This window comes from Ostrea edulis, chromosome 6 (genome assembly GCF_947568905.1).
Source record: "Ostrea edulis chromosome 6, xbOstEdul1.1, whole genome shotgun sequence".
Lineage (NCBI taxonomy): Eukaryota > Metazoa > Mollusca > Bivalvia > Ostreida > Ostreidae > Ostrea > Ostrea edulis.
The window spans coordinates 91,763,141-91,786,133 of record NC_079169.1 but is presented as its reverse complement, the minus strand read 5'-3'; the positions used below and the strand labels follow the sequence as shown (position 1 = coordinate 91,786,133).

General features: G+C 35.4%; 1 protein-coding gene across 1 annotated transcript; it reads right to left on the bottom strand.

Annotated features, from left to right (window-relative positions):
- Nucleotides 1–273: 273 nt before the first annotated feature.
- Nucleotides 274–22,478, bottom strand: LOC125646930 (uncharacterized). The gene is made up of 5 exons (XM_048873591.2): nt 22,229–22,478; nt 6,285–6,441; nt 3,265–3,386; nt 1,130–1,253; nt 274–835 (listed from the first exon to the last, which is right to left on the bottom strand). The coding sequence occupies exons 1-5, from the start codon at nt 22,284–22,286 to the stop codon at nt 493–495; spliced, it is 804 nt and encodes a 267-aa protein (XP_048729548.1). The 5' UTR covers nt 22,287–22,478; the 3' UTR covers nt 274–492.
- Between the last annotated feature and the right edge of the window lie 515 nt (nt 22,479–22,993).

Here is a 22,993-nt window from a genome sequence, read left to right as displayed (position 1 = left end):
ACTCATATGGAGACGTCACCATTACCGGTGTTATAAAATGTAAACAATGAACAATTATCAATTGAGTATTAACTCATACTATCTGACAAATCAATACTTATATTTCGTATATTTCAAAACGGTACAAGTTAGGATTATTATGTCTGGGTTTTTGTTGTTGTTGTTGTTGTTTTAAAGCACTTTTTATCTTCATTCTCTTTATTATATGCAATAATATATGTAATAAACAATAATTTTCAACCATCTTTAATTTCAATCAGACTTATGCAATACAGGAGTTATTTCTCTTGCAACCAAACTTTGCAGAAATTGCTAATGTAAGATTCATGGCAGTGATGTGTACAAATCAATATTAAACATTTTTCAATTGTTATCCAATATCTTATGCTATGAAATAGATACTATCGTAATTGTAATCTTTTAATGCAATGTATGTTTGCCATAAAATAGACTATGAAGAAAAGAAAAAGTTTTATACGCTATAAATCTTAGCTATAAAATTATTGCAAAAACAATACAGTGAAGCACAAGAAAAAGACAGAAGCACCCCGAATTAGATGATCGTCCTCCAGTTGCTGCACTCACAGAGCGCTTTCCTTTCGTACCTCCGACACTCGTTGTGAAACCTAGCGGTGTTCCTACCGTGGATGTGACTTTCGTTGTCGTTAAAACGGATATGTCGTCATCGGGATGACGTATATGACAGGAGAAGTCTGCGTCACTGAATGACAAGGATATTGATTGGTTGAGAATATTAAAGTAAGAATTTGCAGCCTCCATAGAACACTGTAAAGCTGTCACAAGGTAGACACACTTCACATATTCGTTTGTAACTCTATGGAAACAGAATAGAAACAATTCAGAGACAAATATGACAAAAAGCAATGTTTACATAAATTCACATGGACATTAAATTGCTTAGAAAAATACTGAGTAGAATGTTTGAAAACATCAGTTATTGTTACAGTATACTATATCTATGAAAATACTTAATAGCCTTCTGATTTAGATATCATCTTACATCTATTAGGGATCTTTCTATATTTCGCAACATATGCGTCATTTCACTTGCAGAAACTGATAAAAATGTGTACCAAATATCCTACAAGGATTGAAAGTAATTACTGACTCGCATATCTGTAAATGATAGTGGTCCTTTCTCCGTATCTGGTTAATTCTGTTTTGTCTTTTCTGATGGCATGATTTGTACATCAACATCTGGCGATTATAACAGTTTCGGTGGGCTAGGTAATCTGTCAATAACAAAAATCGTGTATATCTTTTATCAAACTTCAATTCTTTTGTGAAATATCCATTAATTAATACAATTTTCAGTCACTTGGAGGTATTACAGACTTCCGTTTATGATTGGGGTAAGAAATTATATCTAATGTTGCACATTCTATGTAATTGCTTGTTGCAATGTACATTCTGTTTATGTATAGTGAGAGGCCCAGCTAATACTCGAGTAAAAGATAATAGACACTTTTCTGAAATAGTTTCTGCATTAAAGGTGAAGTTAACGAACAGTAATCAATCTTAAGGAATACAAAATAGAGAGTTGGGTAAACATGAACCCCTGGATATAGTAGAGGTGGGATCAGGTGCCTAGGAGGAGTAAGAATCGACCTGTCACACCTGCCGTGAGCACAATATCTTGATCAGGTAAACGGAGTAATCCGTAGTCAAAATCAGTGTGACAAGAACAGCCTAACAATCGATATGAAACACGTCAGATATATACTTCATCTTCAGTTTCGATTGGTTATCTTGGATTTTGAATTTCGAATCTCGGTATCCCCTTGCTTGTCGGAAGAAGCGACTAAATGGGGCGGTCCTTCGGATGAGACCGCAAAAAGCGAGGTCGCGTGTCACAGCAGGTGTGGCACGATAAAGATCCCTCCCTGCTCAATGGCCATAAGCGCCGAGCATAGGCCTAAATTTTGCACCCCTTCACCGGAAGTCTCCATGTGAGTGAAATATTTTCGAGAGGGACGTAAAACAATATTCAATCAATCAATCGAATCTCGAATGAGCCTTCTAGGCTCTCGTAGATATATCTCGGTAAGTATACGGAGTTTCGGGATGAACTACGGTGGCAATGTGGATTAATTATGTGTGAATATATTAGAATACACATTAGAATTTCACACCATTTGGTTTATTGTTTTTACATCGGCGAACTTGGATAACCTATATTTAGAGTTTTATACCTTTACTCTTAAATAGTAATTTTGAACCCAAGCGATATAATAGCTTGTGATTATGTTTGCCATAAATTTCGCGCCATTATTTCATGCTGACGTCAATGGATACTGAATCAATTATGTTACTTATAAAGAGGTTCGCGCCTACGCAGTGTGGTATATGTAATTGTTAATTCTTTAAGAACATATTTTTTATATTTACATTGTTGTTAATTTTTGGAAAATAGAAATAAGAATGACTGTTTACCTTTAAGAAACAGCATGTTAATTGTTAAAACTCACAATGTTCCTAGTATGTTCTTTTTAAACTTTTTAAATTTTGAATAATGAATTTTTCTGTACTTTAAGTGCAAGTGTGTCATTTTCTATTTCCAATCTAATTACATTAAACTTTTTATATCTTAGAAGACACGAGTATATATTAATTTGATGGAATGATTGATATGTGTTGCTTATGTTTCGTTGATACCAACCGACAAAACTAGTTTATGCGATCAGATCGTAAGTAAAGTTAAAGTGCAACAAAGTCGAGTTTAACACACTGTAGCTTAATTTCAAGCACTTTTACATTGTACCCCAGTTTTTCTGTTCAATTCCATTACAATTCCCGTTCAATTTAGATATAAAAATATACTTTCAAAAGATTGACAGTATTACGAAACTCGGGTGCGAAACACTGAAGAATTTCCAACTAAAAATATATGAAATATATCTAGTTTGTTCACAAAGTGGCTCTTATACATTTGTGGAAATGAAATTAGTACGAAAATGTGCATATTTGATTTTCTTCGAAATTACAACATTATTGTTATTACCAACAATTATCTATTCTTAAAAATATACATAAGAAAGTTTATCCTTCATCTTTCATAATAAAAAAGTAAACTCTTTTGAATTGAAAATGATTTCAAGGGCCGAACCATATTTCAATTTGGTGCTTTCCAAACACTGCATTTATGAAAGTAACATTGTAGATAAACGTGCTGTTCATCCTTGTTTATCTCCCTTTACCTTGGTTGACAATTGAAATATTGGTAAGTCCAAAAAGCATAAGAACCTTGTTTGTAGGCTCCGCAGATCGGGAGGAAGGCACCGTGTAACAGGTTGATATTTTGGGTGGCAATTCTGTCACAGCCTTTGGTGATTATTTGGGCACAATTATGATACTCGCCGACTAACCTAAAATAAAGAGTACAAGAATTTACTTTACTGCCAATAACTGTAAATAACTTTATAAATCTTTCTTGACGTACTTCTCACAAGAAAAAATGTAAACTTTACAACACTGTTGTTGGAGGCAGATGTTCCATATCCTTACAGACAAATATTTTTTATCTCGGTGCATGTGGAACACATCCTTGCACTATAAACATTGTATTGATACATCAGTGGTTAGATCCCATGGGGATCCAGGTTAGAATAGGTCCTCAGTACCCCTTGCTGGTCGAAAGAGGCGACTAAATGGGGCGGTCCTTCAGATGAGATCCCTCCCTGCTCAAAGGCCGTAAGCACAAAGCATATGCCTAACTTTTGCAAGGCTTCACAGGCAATGGTGTACATTGATATGGACGAATAAGTCTTGTCATTATCCACAAATTTTGTTCTATAACGTTTAACAAAATGTTTTTAGTGTTTAAACATATATATAACCAACCAACATCAAAGTTTAATGTACTACCAGGACCTAACAACTTCCCATCGTCAAAACTCGAAAACCTTGTCATTTCAATGCATCAAACCAAATAATGATATCTGTACAGAAAGTACATGTGGAATTCCTTATATTATATAACTTAAGATGGTAAACAAGGAAAAGAGATGTACATGTTCTCCAAAATAAAGATGATGGAAAATTTCAAGCCCCAGACATTGAAATTTTTAATCGTTACAGTTGAACTTAGTCAAAAGAATGACGTAAAGCGGAAAATATCAGTTAAAGGTTTCTAAAGAAAGTAAAAAACCATTGATCTTCTTTCAAGATGCTGTTCATCACTTTAATTACTTTCTAAATCAAACTATCATCGGATACTGAAAGTATTTCATAAAATAAAGTGGAGAAGTGAATTATACAGAATGTATAGGTTCAATCAAAATACAAATGTATTGCTATCTCTGTGATGACGAATAACGAGTTTTCGCCGCAAAATGGTATATATTTTTGACATTATACATAATTATATGGGGGACAATATGAACCACATTATTTTTGTAAATAGTGAAGAAGAAGAAAAATCAGTAAACTTACATATAGATATGATTAATAAATGCTTTTAGAAATCTTCAATTTAGATAAACCGCCCTTTCATTATTATAGCAAATAAGATAAACCAGGGATATCTAACATACTATACTTGGCGTACTAGGGATTGGGGTAATTTTTGGTTATATCTTATAAGGCATAGTATTGTGAGGACAAATATGTTGGAAATATATCGTAAAGACAGAATTCATGGAGTAGTGGGTTTCATTTTATGACTCCCGTAACCATTCTCTTGTCCGCGGACAAATTAATGACCGACAATTCTTTAGTGTATTATGTTACTTCTGTTAGTAGGTTTATTAGATTTCCAGAAATTCGCATCAATCTGTGTTTCTGTTTAGCGCTAGATCAAAGATGTGTCTCATGGTGTGTTTTACGATATCAGTGCATACCATTAATGACATCACGGAACGTGTGAACATTTCAAACAATTAATGACATCACGGAACGTGTGAACATTTCAAACAATTAATGACATCACGGAACGTGTGAACATTTTGAATTTCATACGTTTGAAAGAATTTCGTATCAAATATATACATTTGTTTGTCTGGTTTACGTCCCTTCGAGAAATTTTTCACTCATATGAAGATGTCACTGGCTTTAAGTGAGAATCCACAATTGTTGATCCATGTTAGGCGCTTTTACCGTTATACACGTAATGACTATAATTTACTAATACCATTAGATTCTACTACGCTTTAAAACTTCCACTGCTTGGAGATAAAACAATTCTTTTTTCATATGCTTCAAACTATTTGGAACAAGTATAACATCCCTCATACGTCTCACCTTTAAATTATATCACTGGATGGAACTCACACAAATGAGGTATCTAATTAGAGGGGTGTGGCAGCAAGGGCAGAGAAATGTGGAAACCGCAGGAAACTCGTTAAAGCTGATGGAATTTATTTGCCGAATGTTTTGACAAGCTTTTGCAGTAGAGATATGGCAAATATTCAGCTAAAGCCTTTAGATACAAGAAAGACCGCCTACATTAACATCTTCACCAAAATTCTGATTCATATACTTACAATGTCTGCTTGTTTGACAACTAGAGAAACGAACAGGTGACACATCGATGTAAAGTTGTTATTTCTGGATCAGACTAATCGGGCGTACACAAGAAGGTGTAATACAAATTAAATGTGATCAAACAATGGCGAGCAGAACTGAACAAAATTGTTTACAAAGTCTACGAATTGATGAACAAGCTTAAGATTTGTTTGTGAAACACTATGCCCCAATCCACGACCAAATCCAGTCCTGGTTAAATGATGTTTTACTAGGCATTTACGTACCTTAATTGTTGATATCAAATGACTTTGACCTTCAAGAATACTAAATATGAAGTTTTTATTTGTTTCACCAAGTTTAAAGATACAGACAAAAAACCAAAAAAGACACACAAAGACAACAGCATACAAATAGAAAAATCAAAAACTGTAATTATACATCATCCAATCAATGAAATGTAGCACAGTTTCAGATAATGACCTTGCTTTTTTATAAATTGAGATGTCATTAGATAAAACGCATCATATGACTACCACGGTAACTGTATGTCTATAGACAGTTAGCAGCAAACCATATACGGCAGCATGCTGGATCTGTGTAAACATTACCAAATATGGAAATTGCATATTGTGGTATGGTCTTCGACAAAATAATACAATTGTTATGTTTGTTAATGACCGTCTACGTCTCCGCCTTGCCGTCTATGGGTTTGATTAACCAGACCTATTTCCGTAGATGGTCAACAACATCCCTTCTATGTCCTTAACATAACATTGAATTCGTTGCCCTCCTTCACCTACCTACAGATGTCTACCAGCGCCGTTTGGTTGTATGCTGTGAAGAAACCACCCAAGGGATGTACGTCACTAATGTAGTGATGGATACGAGTGACAGGGATAAGACACGCCCCTGAAGAGGACTCCTGGCACAGACTTAATGCGTACCTCATCAGACAAACTGTAAACGAGAGAGAAAAATAGGAATGGATTATAGTAAATGTTTATATAATGTCAGCAAATCCTTTATAGCTTGTTTAGAGTACGTGTTTATTCACATTGACGAGTACAGCGCGAACACATTCGATAATATTCAACGATTATGCAGAGAACGTCCAATGCTTCCTTTGTTTTCAAATTTCCCATAATACAAATTATCTAGGTACTCATTCTTCATATTCATATTTAGTGCAAAAAACAACCCATATTTTTATATACATGTAAGTATTCGGCTTTTATGTTAAGTTGAAATTGTGACTCACACTGCGTACACTGTATATCGAGAAATGAAAAGAACAATAAAGCAAAAAATGTGTTAAATAATGATGAATGTAGATATTATATTGCAAATTATCAAAAGTTTAGATTATAGAAAAATGTTAAAGTAACGGCCTTGCCTCTTTCAAAATCGAGAAGTAAGTTTTTTAATTGTAAAAAAAAAGGGGGGGGGGCACCTGTATATCTATTTTATTCACATTTTTATTCAATGTAACTTAAAATTGTTGAAAATTATTGTAAGGGGGGTATTTGTGTGTTGTTTTATGTCGTATTAGCGAATATCTCACTCAAACACTTGGTTTGGACATTTGTAGTCGGGGATTCTAGTACTTGTTAAATGCTGAAAAATAGTTACACCAAAAATACAGATGAAAACTAGCGCAACCATCAAATGTGTATATGGGTACATTACTATAGACCAGTATTATAAATGTCGTTCCGTTTTTGAAAAATATGCAGGTTTGCCCAAAGTACCAACAATTCAAACCTTACGAGTGATTGGTTATTTCCCAGTGTCACCTCTGCTCAATGTCAAATGAAGGGCAGTTAATTCGAAGATTTAATAATCCGGGAAAGTTAAAATGTTCTGGTTACTTTAAGTAGGCCTACAGTGACTTTACATATTTGAATATTTGCGTAACGAAAATTAGCGCAGTCGTAGGTAGGGAATAACTTGGGTCAATCTTGAATTATTTAAAAAAAACTTTCACAAGTACCGTATTTAGCTTAGGCAAGGACTATATTTATGGTGACGTCATGAAACCAACGAGCTACGTGAAGAATATACTGTTGGCTTGATGCTTCAGAAACGATGATATGACAATTCTATATTCAAACAACAAAAATGAATAAAACTAAAATAGAATAAAAGCGAAATAAATCGCTAATTTATGAGGCAGGTTATTTTGTATAATTTACGAATTGCTACCATGCATTTTATGTTTTTGTAAGTTGTGTAATAACGACACAGAAACCGAACTAGTTTTAAATATTTCATATAAAACCGATACTTCATCAGGTTATTTGTTTGTTTTTCGAGTAGAGGTTAAGCAATATTTCAATGGGCGTTTCGCACAGTGGCAATTAAAACGGGCTTTGAAACCCACAACTGAAATGTATGGCTTTCAAGCAATTTCATTTTCCTTTTCGCCAAATGAGTAAAATTAATTAATTATTTTTTTACATATTTCTTGAAAGTTGAAACTACATATCAGTATATAGTTGTATTGTATTATTTATAACCAAAATCAACCACACAGTTAATAGGTTTAATCAAATGTATACGATTGAAATAATTTGTACAAAATACTTAAACATTTTCAATGTAACATGCTACACATTAGGCAAAGCGAGATATAAGATGAAAAAAGCCCAATTAAAACTTTTGTAGTCATGATTTAAATTAAACCATACCAAAACAAAAACACGTGTAATCATAAAGATGATGAGGATAAGCTCCTAAATCATAGTACTTCATTTTCTGTCCTTAATTGTAAACATTCAGAAAAATATTTTCCAAAATTACATAATTCTGTAACATTTGTCGATGGCAACTGTTGATCAAGTTGAAAACGAAGGGATTTTTAAAGTATTGTTTAATTAAGTTACAACTGCATTAGTATATGGTCAAACACACAGCACATACTTACAACTGCATTAGTATATGGTCAAGCACACAGTACATACTTACAACTGCATTAGTATATGGTCAAGCACACAGTACATACTCAGAGAAAGCAAAGATTCTACCTGGATTGTAACCAGTATCGCCGATCGTCAGGTTTATAAATGTCTATCAGATTTATGCCCATAAAAAATTTTTGGCGTTCATCCTGAATTTTGATAAGGTCTGGAGGCTGTGAGCACTATCAGGGCCCCGCTCTGAGCTAGACTATATTGCTGTCGACACGACGATAGACACTAAGTTTCAAGCCAAGGGACGTGTGTGGCGACATCTAGAGAGCTTGTAAAACAGTCTAGAATCATTTTATTATGAAGAATGATTAAGATATACATTTGAATGAATGTTGATGTTTATAGATAACCATCGGACGTCTGAATCAGCTATAATAGGTGGGAACGGCGCGATTTTTAATCAATATCCGGAAGATTTTTTTAATTTCTGCGTGTGTTTCTAATTATATACAAAATATACATTCTGGACACTAAATCATTAGAACCAAATTCCTTGGTGTTACTCAAATTGCATTAAGATATAGAAGTCGGAGTAATTACTATGTCGAAAAAAGCGTAGTGTGAAATGGTTATTGATCAGAAATAACCGCATGTTCGCTGCTTGGCGAACTGACCTCTGAGAAATGAGAATATAGCATAATTGAACGAGGACTATTTTGTTTCATATCAGTTTTAACGCAAAGTGACGTTTGTTTCCTCCATTTCTGTAATTATTGGATATCCCGTACTGTTTCATTACATGTCAGTACCGAATTCTGTCTCTTGGTATTAGACTGTAAAAGAAAGAAAAAAGTGTAACGAAGGCTTAAGGTGGACAAACGGTCAAACCGGTGTGTCTAAAGATCTACACGGACCACATGATAATGTTAAACACCGAATAAGTTTTGAAAAAGTTTAAATATTTTCATTTTTACCAGGGAAATGAATATAAAGCAAAGGGATATTTCAATTGACAAGACAAAATATGCGAGTCATAATTATTAATTTTCTATGTAATGAGATTTTGAGAAGGAATGGAAAGATATTGTTTAAGTCAAGGTCAGTCATTGTATAAAAGAATTCGAATTGGATGGGTACAAGTTGAAATAGACTCTGAAGCTATTTCTATTTATAGAAAGCAGCGTCCTACATTATGTTACCCCATAAAGAAATCAACTTCAAATTCAGCTGAGTGTGAATTGTAGATTACATCCGAAAAACACGAGAACTTTGAAGACGATATCATATAGTCTTAGAATCGAATACTCTGTTACGAATTATGTCCGATACAGAGAAATGTACTCGATACGATACTACTCCTGATGTCACGTGATACGGATAGAGCCAATACAATTCTGTGTTAGATTACCTACAGGTTAGAGTCATGTTCGCTTAATTTTTCCACGAACCCCCCCCCCCCCCTCCTACCATCCCTGCGCCTACTCGTATTTTTACAAAAAATCGACATGTCCATCCACACGGCCAGCTTATACGTGACGTCATAATTAACGAAACAGGTTCTACAAATTATGGGATTTTCACCCTTCATAAAGTAGTCCTAAAAGCATAGACAAGTTTAATTCGTCAAAAGTTCATAACTTATATGGGCAATGCGGAAATATACAGCATCCACGAAAAATACACATTAGACCCGACTACGCCTCATCTATTATGTTTTTTCCCCATAATTCCTATCACACCTGTGGTGACTATATATTAGATAGTTATAATCTCATGTTGCGGTCGGTCCACTATTTGCATATTTAAATGACAGTACGACAGAAAAGTAAATCATAGTTAATCATTTTAACAGAAATCTGCAATAATATGGTACGCTAATAATTGGTTTAACCTTGACCAATAACACTAACATAATCATTTATTATACCCAATTATGCCCAAACCCTACTTTTAATCATATATAACCATATACCTTTTCAAACACACTCTAGTGCATCAGTGATTACACTCGTGCATATGGCATCGTCATTTTGAATGTACTCCTCGAAATATTGGCACATGCTTTCACAAATGATACATTCCAGATTGCTATTTGGAGGCAATAAATAGGAAAATGTGTGAGAAATGAGGTTTTATTTCTTGCCTTCGCCCCTTTATTGATAGTTCTGGTGTTCCTTTTGTATAAAACAATGAAGTAAATTAACAGAGCCGGTACCATGAATGCAAAGATGCTGCCTTTTCCTTTCAACTCCATCTCGCGTGCAAATCACCGCACTTCATGGAATTGAACGATAAATTGAATTGAAAAGGCGAACAATTTTATTAGTATGCAGCGGACCAAATATAATCTTTAATTTGTAAACGCCCTCGTGGTCTTTCTTTATTTCCCCATGAAAGCTTTGGGATTACAATAACAGACCTAACGGTAAAAGGTCCTGCAAATAGTTATAATGCCTTCATAAACGAACATATTGAAGAAACGTGCAGCAGTCTTTAGGAGACATGCACTGACATTAATATGCGTTAAACTTTTCTGTCTTTGATAATTATTGCAAATTAGCATATTTTCTGATGACATCCCGTCCTTGATACATTTGCACTCGTGAATTAATTAATCACCATGGCATCTTGATTTACAGAGTGCTGCTTTTTTCTTGGAATTCCTATTGTTCCATTCAATAATAAGACTAACTTAAAGGTGTCTTTTCATGAAGTGTCATGCTATTCAGCCGAAGTTTTCTAAATGTCAAGTATATTTCAATTAGGATTCATAGGTTGACGGTGCTATCGTCAGATGAGCACAGCTACATACGTGTACCTACGCTCTGAAACTTTTCATCAGACTCCTGTTTATCTAATAATGATACGTTGATGGTACACTATACTACCGTTGAGGCGAGCGCAGGTACCTTTATGTAAGAAAATCCAGAATCTTTTGTCAGTGGGGTCACCATATGATTTTTTCCAGTTTGTTCTCAGGAAAAACACACAGTATTTTACAAGAATAAACAAATATATTTATTTTCTACCAAGCTATCAAATAACTACATATGAAATAAAAACAACAGAAAAAAAAACATTAGTGTAATGAAGATTGCACAATTGAATTTCTTTTCATAAATGTCTAATCAATGTCAAGATGTGATAGTCGTAAATGTTGTGCAATAATCTCCATATAGCATTGACGAATTACAAACTGTTTAAACTGGAAATTATTACTTTACGCAAACTGTTGTATTTCCGTTTTTAACTTATCTTTCTGTCATACGAAAGAAAGAAATGCAACTGACTTCATCAGGATTCAAGGATGGACCTCTATCAAGTCAAGTGCTTAAACACTTCATTTTTGGTAATAAACTTGTCATAACTTTCTAATTAATGACTCAAATAAATATGAAAATTTTCCTGTAGGTTACGATATGAATGTCTAATGAATGGTGTTAACAAAAATTCTTTAATCACACTCACATGCGTGTGAATGCGAGTAATAATGTACATGTAAATCAATTATATCAAATTATTTTACAGTGAATTGATAAAATATCCCAGAACTTTCCTTGATGTGTACTGGTGCCTTTTAAACACGGATAGGGAAAAATCTCATATTGATCGTGATGAATCGAAAAATACCTTCCTGTTACTAGTGAAAGTGAAGGAGAAAATACTCGCAAGAATATCACAAGACCATGCGTTTAAAGGCCATCACTCATTGATATATTATGAAATAATATAAATCGAGTATATAAAAAATTCCGAAGAACTTTTAGTAAATTTGGAATCACGAAACTTTTCCCAAATCAACACCATCAAAATATATATAACTTTTCAACACTTTACGCGACAATGTCTTCACGATAAATTAAAAATCAGGCTTTTTGACATCATGGACAGCTACTAAATTGGAACATGAAAATATTGATGCTGTAAAAGTAATTTGAATGATTACTTTGTTAAACATCACTCTGATTCCACTCACAAGTACTCTGAAGTTGATATTGAAAAGATTCTGGAGTTCCTTATTGACAATATATAGTTGACGTGGTCTTTGGTGACCAGGTCTTCCAACAATCTGTTGGAATTATCATGGGCACAAATCGTGCTCTTTTATTAGCCAACCTAGTTTTAATCTTCTTATGAAGCATAATGTATTTAAAAACTTATACACGAGAAGAATAAACCATTTGCTGTGACCCTGATATACATATAGTAGTGAACTCTAAATAAAAGACACCACAGAGTCTTTCATATCTGCTTCATATTTGGATATTTTATCGAATATAGATGTTAACTTTAAACTGACAACTTAAATTTATCACATAAAGGATTACTTCTGCCTCTCCGTTGTCAACTTCCCATATTCATGTAGCAATATTCCATATGATATTTATGTCTCTTAACTGATTCGATACGCGAGAGAATGTTCTGCACATGATCAATATTTTAAATCGAGACAAGCATTGACAGATAAGTTAATGTTACAGGGGTTTCAACATTCTCGTTTGAAGTATGCATTTCGCAAATTCTATGGTCGTTATAATGGTCTAACTTGCAAATAACAACCTGTTGTTACATCGAATGCTGCCTGACATGTTATATACCAATTGTTAAGGCTGTTCTTTTCAGACTGATATTAACTACGGATTATTCCGTTTAACTAATCAATACTGAGGGCACATGGCGGGTGTGACTGTTTAAGACTGCTTACTCCTCCTAGGTACCTGATCCCACTGACTTTACCAAACTGTAAAATCCATAACCCTTGGGTTAAGGGTTTATGCCTCAGGGTGGAGCTAAGTTATATAAAATGCAATAGAAACTCTTCTTTAATGTTGGACATCTGTTTGCAAGATTATAATGCACATTGTGATTTTTTTTACCACTGGGTTCAGGCATCAAGGTGGAGCTTGATCAAATTGTTTAAAATGCATTCTAGAACGTTCTAGAAACTCTTATTTACTCCTGGTTATCAGGCAGGGGATTTTTGCATGGTTATTATGAGTAGAACCCTCTTTACAAACTGTAAAAAAAAATTATTTGTCCATCCTAAATAGGGCTAAGTTAATAACATAATTGAAGATGCATTATGCTTAAAAATTATCTTACCCTTAGCAGTCAAACTATTTGTATGATTATAACATTCATCATGCAATGAACCCTCTTCGCTTTACCAAACATTTGAAATACATGAAGCCTGGATCGAGGCCCCGGTTGGGGAAAAGTTTATCATAATATGCAATACATTTCATCAGAAATCTTCTGTATTTCTGAACACCCAATAGAAAAAGAGTTTATTGATCGTATGTTGATAAATAAATTTCCTGTACATCAGGTAACACAATGGTTTCTAAAGACAACACAGGTAACACAATGGTTTCTAGACAATACAGGTAACACAATGGTTTCTAGACAACACAGGTAACACAATGGTTTCTAGACAACACAGGTAACACAATGGTTTCTAGACAACACAGGTAACACAATGGTTTCTAGACAACACAGGTAACACAATGGTTTCTAGAGACAACACAGGTAACACAATGGTTTCTAAACAACACAGGTAACACAATGGTTTCTAGACAACACAGGCAACACAATGGTTTCTAGACAACACAGGTAACACAATGGTTTCTAGACAACACAGGTAACACAATGGTTTCTAGACAACACAGGTAACACAATGGTTTCTAAAGACAACACAGGTAACACAATGGTTTCTAGACAACACAGGTAACACAATGTTTTCTAGAGACAACACAGGTAACACAATGGTTTCTAGACAACACAGGTAACACAATGGTTTCTAGACAACACAGGTAACACAATGGTTTCTAGACAATACAGGTAACACAATGGTTTCTAGACAACACAGGTAACACAATGGTTTCTCGACAACACAGGTAACACAATGGTTTCTAGACAACACAGGTAACACAATGGTTTCTAGACAACACAGGTAACACAATGGTTTCTAAAGACAACACAGGTAACACAATGGTTTCTAGACAACACAGGTAACACAATGTTTTCTAGAGACAACACAGGTAACACAATGGTTTCTAGACAACACAGGTAACACAATGGTTTCTAGACAACACAGGTAACACAATGGTTTCTAGACAATACAGGTAACACAATGGTTTCTAGACAACACAGGTAACACAATGGTTTCTCGACAACACAGGTAACACAATGGTTTCTAGACAATACAGGTAACACAATGGTTTCTAAAGACAACACAGGTAACACAATAGTTTCTAGACAACACAGGTAACACAATGGTTTCTAAAGACAATTCAGGTAACACAATGGTTTCTAAAGACAACACAGGTAACACAATGGTTTCTAGACAATACAGGTAACACAATGGTTTCTAGAGACAACACAGGTAACACAATGGTTTCTAGACAATATAGGTAACACAATGGTTTCTAGACAACAAAGGTAACACAATGGTTTCTCGACAACACAGGTAACACAATGGTTTCTAGACAACACAGGTAACACAATGGTTTCTAAAGACAATTCAGGTAACACAATGGTTTCTAGACAACACAGGTAACACAATGGTTTCTAAAGACAACACAGGTAACACAATGGTTTCTCGACAATACAGGTAACACAATAGTTTCTAGACAACACAGGTAACACAATGGTTTCTAAAGACAATTCAGGTAACACAATGGTTTCTAGACAACACAGGTAACACAATGGTTTCTAAAGACAATTCAGGTAACACAATGGTTTCTAGACAACACAGGTAACACAATAGTTTCTAGACAATACAGGTAACACAATGGTTTCTAGACAACACAGGTAACACAATGGTTTCTAGACAACACAGGTAACACAATGGTTTCTAGACAACACAGGTAACACAATGGTTTCTAAAGACAACACAGGTAACACAATGGTTTGTAGAGACAACACAGGTAACACAATGGTTTCTAAAGACAACACAGGTAACACAATGGTTTCTAAAGACAACACAGGTAACACAATGGTTTCTAGACAACACAGGTAACACAATGGTTTCTAGACAACACAGGTAACACAATGGTTTCTAGACAACACAGGTAACACAATGGTTTCTAGACAACACAGGTAACACAATGGTTTCTAGACAATACAGGTAACACAATGGTTTCTAAAGACAACACAGGTAACACAATGGTTTCTAGACAACACAGGTAACACAATGGTTTCTAGACAACACAGGTAACACAATGGTTTCTAGACAACACAGGTAACACAATGGTTTCTAGAGACAACACAGGTAACACAATGGTTTCTAGACAACACAGGTAACACAATGGTTTCTAGACAACACAGGTAACACAATGGTTTCTAGACAACACAGGTAACACAATGGTTTCTAGACAACACAGGTAACACAATGGTTTCTAGACAACACAGGTAACACAATGGTTTCTAGACAATACAGGTAACACAATGGTTTCTCGACAATTCAGGTAACACAATGGTTTCTAGACAACACACTCTGCACACTCGGGTGATCATTCACACTCATTGGAATCTTGTTGGTACACAAATTTAATTTCCAATGTAAACTTTAGCCCCAACATGACCTCATATTTGAAGCCTATTTGTTTGAAAAAGTCATACAAACTCTTATGTTAGGAACGGTTGCTTTGTCTAGAAGTTGTGAAAACTTTAATCTAAAAAACATCTCAATATTAAATCAACCACTTCATCACATACACTATGACATCAATACGGCATCTATGACGTCTCACCATTCTATCGGGAGTAGCTGCAGGCCCGTAGCTCTCTGGGACAATATTGGGACAGACCAGAGAGCTACAAATCTATCCCTTGAAAAACCCTACGATTTATGGCGCAGGAAAGAATGCGCACGGTTAAGGTCTTGTATCGTTGCATCTTGCATCGCTGTCTCAAAAATTGTAACATTTTATTTTTCATGTAGAGCTAGGTTTAATGAATTTTTACTTATCATAATGTTTGGTAAGTATATTTAATGATATCACCACATTTTCGCATTTAATAAATTGTCTGCATTTCCCCCGAAAATCCGGTCGCGGTAGCTCAGTCGTAAGGCATTCACTTCGTAACAGGTACGTCATGAGTTCGAGCCCCACTCGTGCCATGACCGCGTCAAACCAAGAAACCAAGAACGTAATCATTAGTATGGATTGCTCCTTCGACAAACGCTAGGCATATTCACGAGTCTTTCGTATATGACCTTTAAAACAGGTCCCGTGTCGCGACAGACGTTGGCACGGTAATGAATCCTCACTGTTACGGTCCATGGGGTCATAGGCGTAGCTTGGGTTCGAATATTACCGAGGCAGGGGGTCTGGGGGGCTGTGCCCCCCAGAAGCTATCGACATTTTAACAACGTAAAAGGTGTTTTTTTTTACCGAGGCAGCTGCCTCGGTTGCCTCAATGGAAGCTACGCCACTGGGGGTACTTCACCTACAGCTGAATGAGCAGTTCTCGAAAGAACGTAAAACAAACATTTTTTGAATCTTAACTGACGTGTTGGATATTTTAGTTGCCACCTTTCCGTATATTTCTACAGTTATCATGGGGTTTTTGTTTTTGTTTTGGCCCCTCCCCTTTTTTAACCCGTTTAATGTAATAACATTTCTCTACTGTTATAGTTTTGTAGGTGCCATCTCACTTTTCGAAAGATTCCATCAAATCTCGTGGTACAGTGCGAGATTTCTGTCCTCCACGTCATTATTGTCATTTCATGATACAGATGCCACGCATTCTGACTATCGTAATTCAAACTGATTATCACATATAGAATATCTATATCACACCCCATACACTAGTACAGGATTGATGGAGGGTCGATTTGGGGTGCGATACAGATTTTGACAGGTATTGTTGGTTTTGTTATCTATTCGAAAATAGTATCCACAATTCAAATATAATTATTCAGATGAATGCATTTTTAATCACTAAATATATCTTTTTTTGTTGAATATTATGTTTCTCATCGTTATCGCCAAAAGCATTTGTGCAAGCGAAAAAACAAATGCGATGCACTTTGAATGAAAACTACAGAGATGTTCCGCACAACTTCCTCGATATAAAATGTACATGCATTTGTATCGACACTTTATTAATCTCATGATGAAAGAATAACGTACAATAATGAATTCATACATGATAGGAAACTGTACCCGAAGTCCATTATTTCCCTTTATCTTTTTTTGGTTAGAGATTTAGAATTAAAGAGGCACTCTATATCGTCATAATGGCTGGCTTCCTTTTAAAACATGGATGAAAATATAAATTTCAGCAATATTTCTCTATTCATTTCAAAAATCATCGCCTAGATGAGTACCTCAGTAGGTTAGCACGTCGACTGCTGAACTGTAGATCGCGGATTAGAGTTCAGCAGGGGTTTAAATTTTTTCATATTGCTTTCTAACAAAAACTGTAATTTTTTTTTACTAAATAAAGTAAATATGAAAGTGTTAAGTTTCAAAATATTGTTGAACATATCCTCCACTTTTCATCCATATCAAATTTCTCTGGTGTAGCGAACCTCCTTAAAAGATAAACAATATTTTGATGTACATACATACAGCTTTTAAACACAGGAGGGCACTTTGTACAGCAACCATTTATAAACAGTGTGGAGACGTTATACGAACAGCGTACACACCGTCGTGGAAGATTTACATAAGGTGGACATACAATCACGATAATCTCAGTCAATGTCAGGAACACGTAGTGTGATTTCACGATCGAAAACCATCTTAAGATTTGTCAGTGATAGAAAGGAAGTGTGGATAATTTGATCAAATCAGACAATGATGAATTCAGCCATGTTTGCGGTGTCGGCGTCTGCGTTAGACAAGATGCTGGAATGTGTCAACATCCGCTTGTCTCTTCAAGGAATATCATCGGAGTTGTTCACCCAAATTAAACTATAACGAAAAACTAGTTATCCGATAATCTGTAGTCGATATGATGATACTATGTGAATGCATATCAAATATTTCACGCACAACTGATGCACATTAATCAGGGAGTGGTCATGATATAATTTAGCATTTATGAATAGTGTCCAAAGACGACATAGTTTCAATCTTGACAGTCGGGGTCTGCCCTTATATCGGCAGTCCTGACGTCTATATGTGTTCACTGTCTTTCTTTCTGGTCGCGGTAGCTCAATAATAGAGCGTTCGCTTCGTAACCGGGTGTCGTGAGTTCGACATGGTACGCGTCAAACATAGGCAGTGATTGCTCCTTCGCAAATGCTCAGCATTTAGAAAAGGTGAAGATATTAACAAATAGTGATCAATCCCATAACTCTTATAGAGAATACAAGCAAACACGGACCCTTGGACATACCAGAGGTGAGATCAGGTGCCTAGGAGTAGTAAGCATTCCCTGTCGACCAGTTGCATCCGCTTTGAGCCCTTTAGAAGTGAGAATCATGGGTCTTTGGGCTATGACCTTAAAAACAGAGGTCCCGTGTCCCTACAGGCGTTGGTAAGTTTCTAAAGCCCTAGGGGCTTAGCATAGGTCAAAATTTGTGGTACTTCACCTACAGCTGATGACGTCTCGATGTAAGTGAAAAACTCTCGACAAGACGTAAAACAAACCAACTTCACACAATTTTTTCATGTCATTAATGCAGACATTGAGGAACTAGATGTCTAAACCCAGTGAACCTATCTCTGGTTCCCCTTTTCGAAAGGTTCCCTTTGTAGATCTATCATTATTAACTATTGTAAGGCATATCTCATCATGGAGTTAACATAATTATCATTGAAATCGAAAATAGGATCACTGCTATCGACCTCGATAAACCCTACCAATGTTTCTGTTACACGGTGATAGATATTATCAGAAACGTAGATTATGCTAGAGTTCCACATTTATTGTTCAATGCCTGAAAATTGTGTTGGTATTCCTAACATCGACAGATGGAGTATAGAACCGGCAAAGAGGGCCACTGGAAATGTGCACAGTTTGTCAGATAGTCTGGTTTTTCAGATGGTTATTTACAACACGTATACAAAAATCTATGAGAATTTGATCGCAATATTTACATATATCTTAACGGTTAATGGATAGCCTAATGCGTTATCTTCATTATTTCAGTATCACACGTCCCTGAATACAAATTATAATACACATTTGGCGGTATAGTGTTACACGTCATAGAAGAAAATATATGTTCATTCAATTTCTTACTTCGGTGCATGGCCCCATACTGTACTCCCACAATTTGTATTAAAAGATAAATTTCACGAAGACCTCAATTTCTGTGTTCAATAAAAACATGTGGGAAGACGGTAATAGTTTTATCAAGAAAGTTTCTTAAGATATATCGACTAATTAGTTTCACAGAAAAAGGAATATGTCTTTGTGACAAAACATCAATTCTAAAGGTTAAAAGAACGTTTGTCCTGCCCAATCCAGATCACCCAGACAAACCTGCAGTGATTGCATCATTTAAATAAAAGTATAGAGTGTACAGAAATGTCAACATTGATTTGATATAAAATTAATAAAACAGCATTGCTCGAGGAAATAAAATAAGATGATACATAATCTGACAAAAGCTTTCCTGTGTTACTAGGACCAAACCAATGAACAGCTTGATAAATTAGGAGGCATAGAAAGTAATAAAGTCAGATAAAAGGTTGTAGGGACTGTTCAAATAATCCACATACTCCTGAAAGATCACAGATCAATTATCAAAGCCATCTTACAAACATTAAAAATTGATTTCATCTAAAGCTCCCAAAGATCAGCGCCCCGTGTGTTAACTAACTGTCTATGTAGCCTAATAAAACTCTATATTAGGCACCAGTGGTAGACTCTCTTTCTGCTGTTAATGTCTTGGACTCATTTTGTCCAAATTAGATAGAGATTAGCAACAGATTGATTTACATCCGGCTATAATTCCCAACTTTGTAATTGTCGGTGCCCATCGATCGGACCCAGAACATCCCTAAATCTTCATTTGAAGGCAGCGTGAGTCCAGTTCGACACCCAGAAATTTGAAAGTTAATTGAGATTCACTGAGAAAGTTCTTATGGTGAGCTACAGTTTAATTCTCCAGACACCGTCCAATATGTCAGATTAGCTTTGCGCACTGGCTTGTAAAGAAATAGATTAATATTTTATATCTAATCATTAATTTTGAAGGGCGATTTTGAAAGGAAAAAAAACAACAAAACAACGGTACCAAAACAAACAGCAATAGGTATAATATCATGATAATGGTGCATCATTACACTTACAGGATTGTCCAGTTCAAGATTAATCAGTGAAAGTGCGGAGGTCGTGCCCGACTATGAGATGCCGTTGTATTGTTTTAATGGTGTACTGTATATGTACCAAAGAAGCAGAGCGCCATATAATAACACAAGACGAATTCTTCAGTTGCCTTTGGATAAAAATAAATCAATTCTGGTGATATCAACGTAAATACGTTTTCATACATTTCGTTATGTTTCTTCATGATTGATGTTAATGACGCTTATAATGTAAAGCACAGTTTAATTAAGACTTCAAGGTCTGGGGTCTTCTAGAAATGGCATGTGTAAGGGCTTGTCTACACTCGGTCAAGTTCAACCGGATCAACCTAAAACGGATTACCTTTTCCTAAAATTTTAACCCACATCACGTCCACATTACACCTATTACAGCGGTTTTTCTTACTATTACGTTAAAATGATTTGCTCTTATAACTCTGTTTTAGACATATCATTAATCAACAACAATTCTTGTATTATCTAATTCCCGACACGTCCATATCAATCTTGAACCGGACTTTAACTTAATTAAACCGCATCACATTACATAGTAGTTAAGTTAATCCTCAATGCAGTGAGTAGATTTTCCGCACGTGGATTTAATAAACAACAGGCGATAGTTACACGATCGTGATCTCACATGTACAGCACGTACAAACTTCACTGCAAGACAAAAAATGTGAACTAGCCCCGAAATAAAATCACAGTTTCATTGACGTTATTTTCATTACCGTCTAATAAAATAAGAAAGGTCCTCAGCGTTGCTTTTTTATGAGGAACTCTTCATGATTTTTGTGATTTAATTTGTCAATAAAAAGCAAAAGTCAATACACAATTAATCACATTAACGGATATAAAGAAAATAAACGCTATCGATTTTCAATCGGCTCGAGGAATCGATATCTGTAAATCAGCATCCAAAACCTTAATTTGATTTGGGACCCTGAACCTAATCATGCTGTATCCGTGACTTGAATTTTAGACCAGGCCCCGGCACCATAAAACTTACACAAGTTCACTTTTCATCCAAGTGTCACATTTATAGAAGAAATATGTAGAGGGAAAGGTGAGACTTGGATCAAAAGTGAGCTCGTCTATAAGTTTCATGGCCCGGAGCCTGGTCCTATTTGATAAGAAAATAAGAAGAAAAGAAATCATTACAATACTTCTTGTACCCTAGGAATATGTGTACTTATTCTAAAGTTTTACCAGGCGGAGAATAAACTGTTTTAAATGTGTCTAGTGTGTTGTAACAAGTACTCTTCTTTTCTTTTTTTTAATGTTTCCTTGAGCTTTCTATTATATTTGAAATTTACCTAGAATCTGCAATTAGTCTGTTAATCGATTCAATTTAAAACCAGAAAACTCGATCCGAAGTTTTTAAAAGTGTGCAACAATACATGTAACACTCGCATCATTACCAGTTGCGGTAGCTGCAGTTGCTCATGTTTTTGAAGAAAAAATGCAGACTAGCGTGCGTAAACAATCGTTATAAAAATGAAAAAAAAAATTAATAAATTTAAGTCTTTCCATAATTCTATAGTGAAGAGTTGCGATTCTTACCTGACAGAGTGAGTGCCAATGTGGATAAAGCGGAGATCCAGTGTCCAAAGCACCCCATCAGTCGACGTCCCCCAAAGGAATTTACCGCACCGATGATCAGATAGGGAATCTGCAGCCTCTCCTCCAACTGAATTCCAACTTATCAATTGGCGAGTTATTAGGACTAGACTGAGCTTATTTCGTGTTGAATGAATATAAGATCTTCCATTACAATCCCCAAATAGCTAATATCAATAGATTTTGTTTTTTTGTTTTTATATCGTTATCAATAAAAATCTAATGACCATAGTTTAAACGTTGAATGTTGGGGCATTTACCAACATACCGGGACTCTCAGGGCTGTCAGTGGATGAAGATACAAGACCTTTTATAATGGAAATGGGGCACTGAATTAATTATCCCTCCACGAAAATTTAAGTATTCACCAAATTCCCTGAAAAGAATTGACATGACGGCCCAAGACTGTCATTATTGTAGCTTATGAACGTTACGAAATTCTCACATAAAGCTTCTCCTATGTGTTAAATCGAAAAGCAATAAATACTTCACAGCCTTCCTCTTATAATACATCACATCTCCAATGTAGCGTCCAGTTTCGTCTTCATCCATTTACTGGACCACGGACTGGGAATAGGTAGCCTTAATTGGATTCTGAGACATCTGGCTTGTCGGAGAAGTCCCTAGGAAATAGACTGTATGTTTAACTTGTCAATAGCTGTTATTAGAAGAGCACCCAACCGAACAAAACGGGGGCTGTATCTGTGC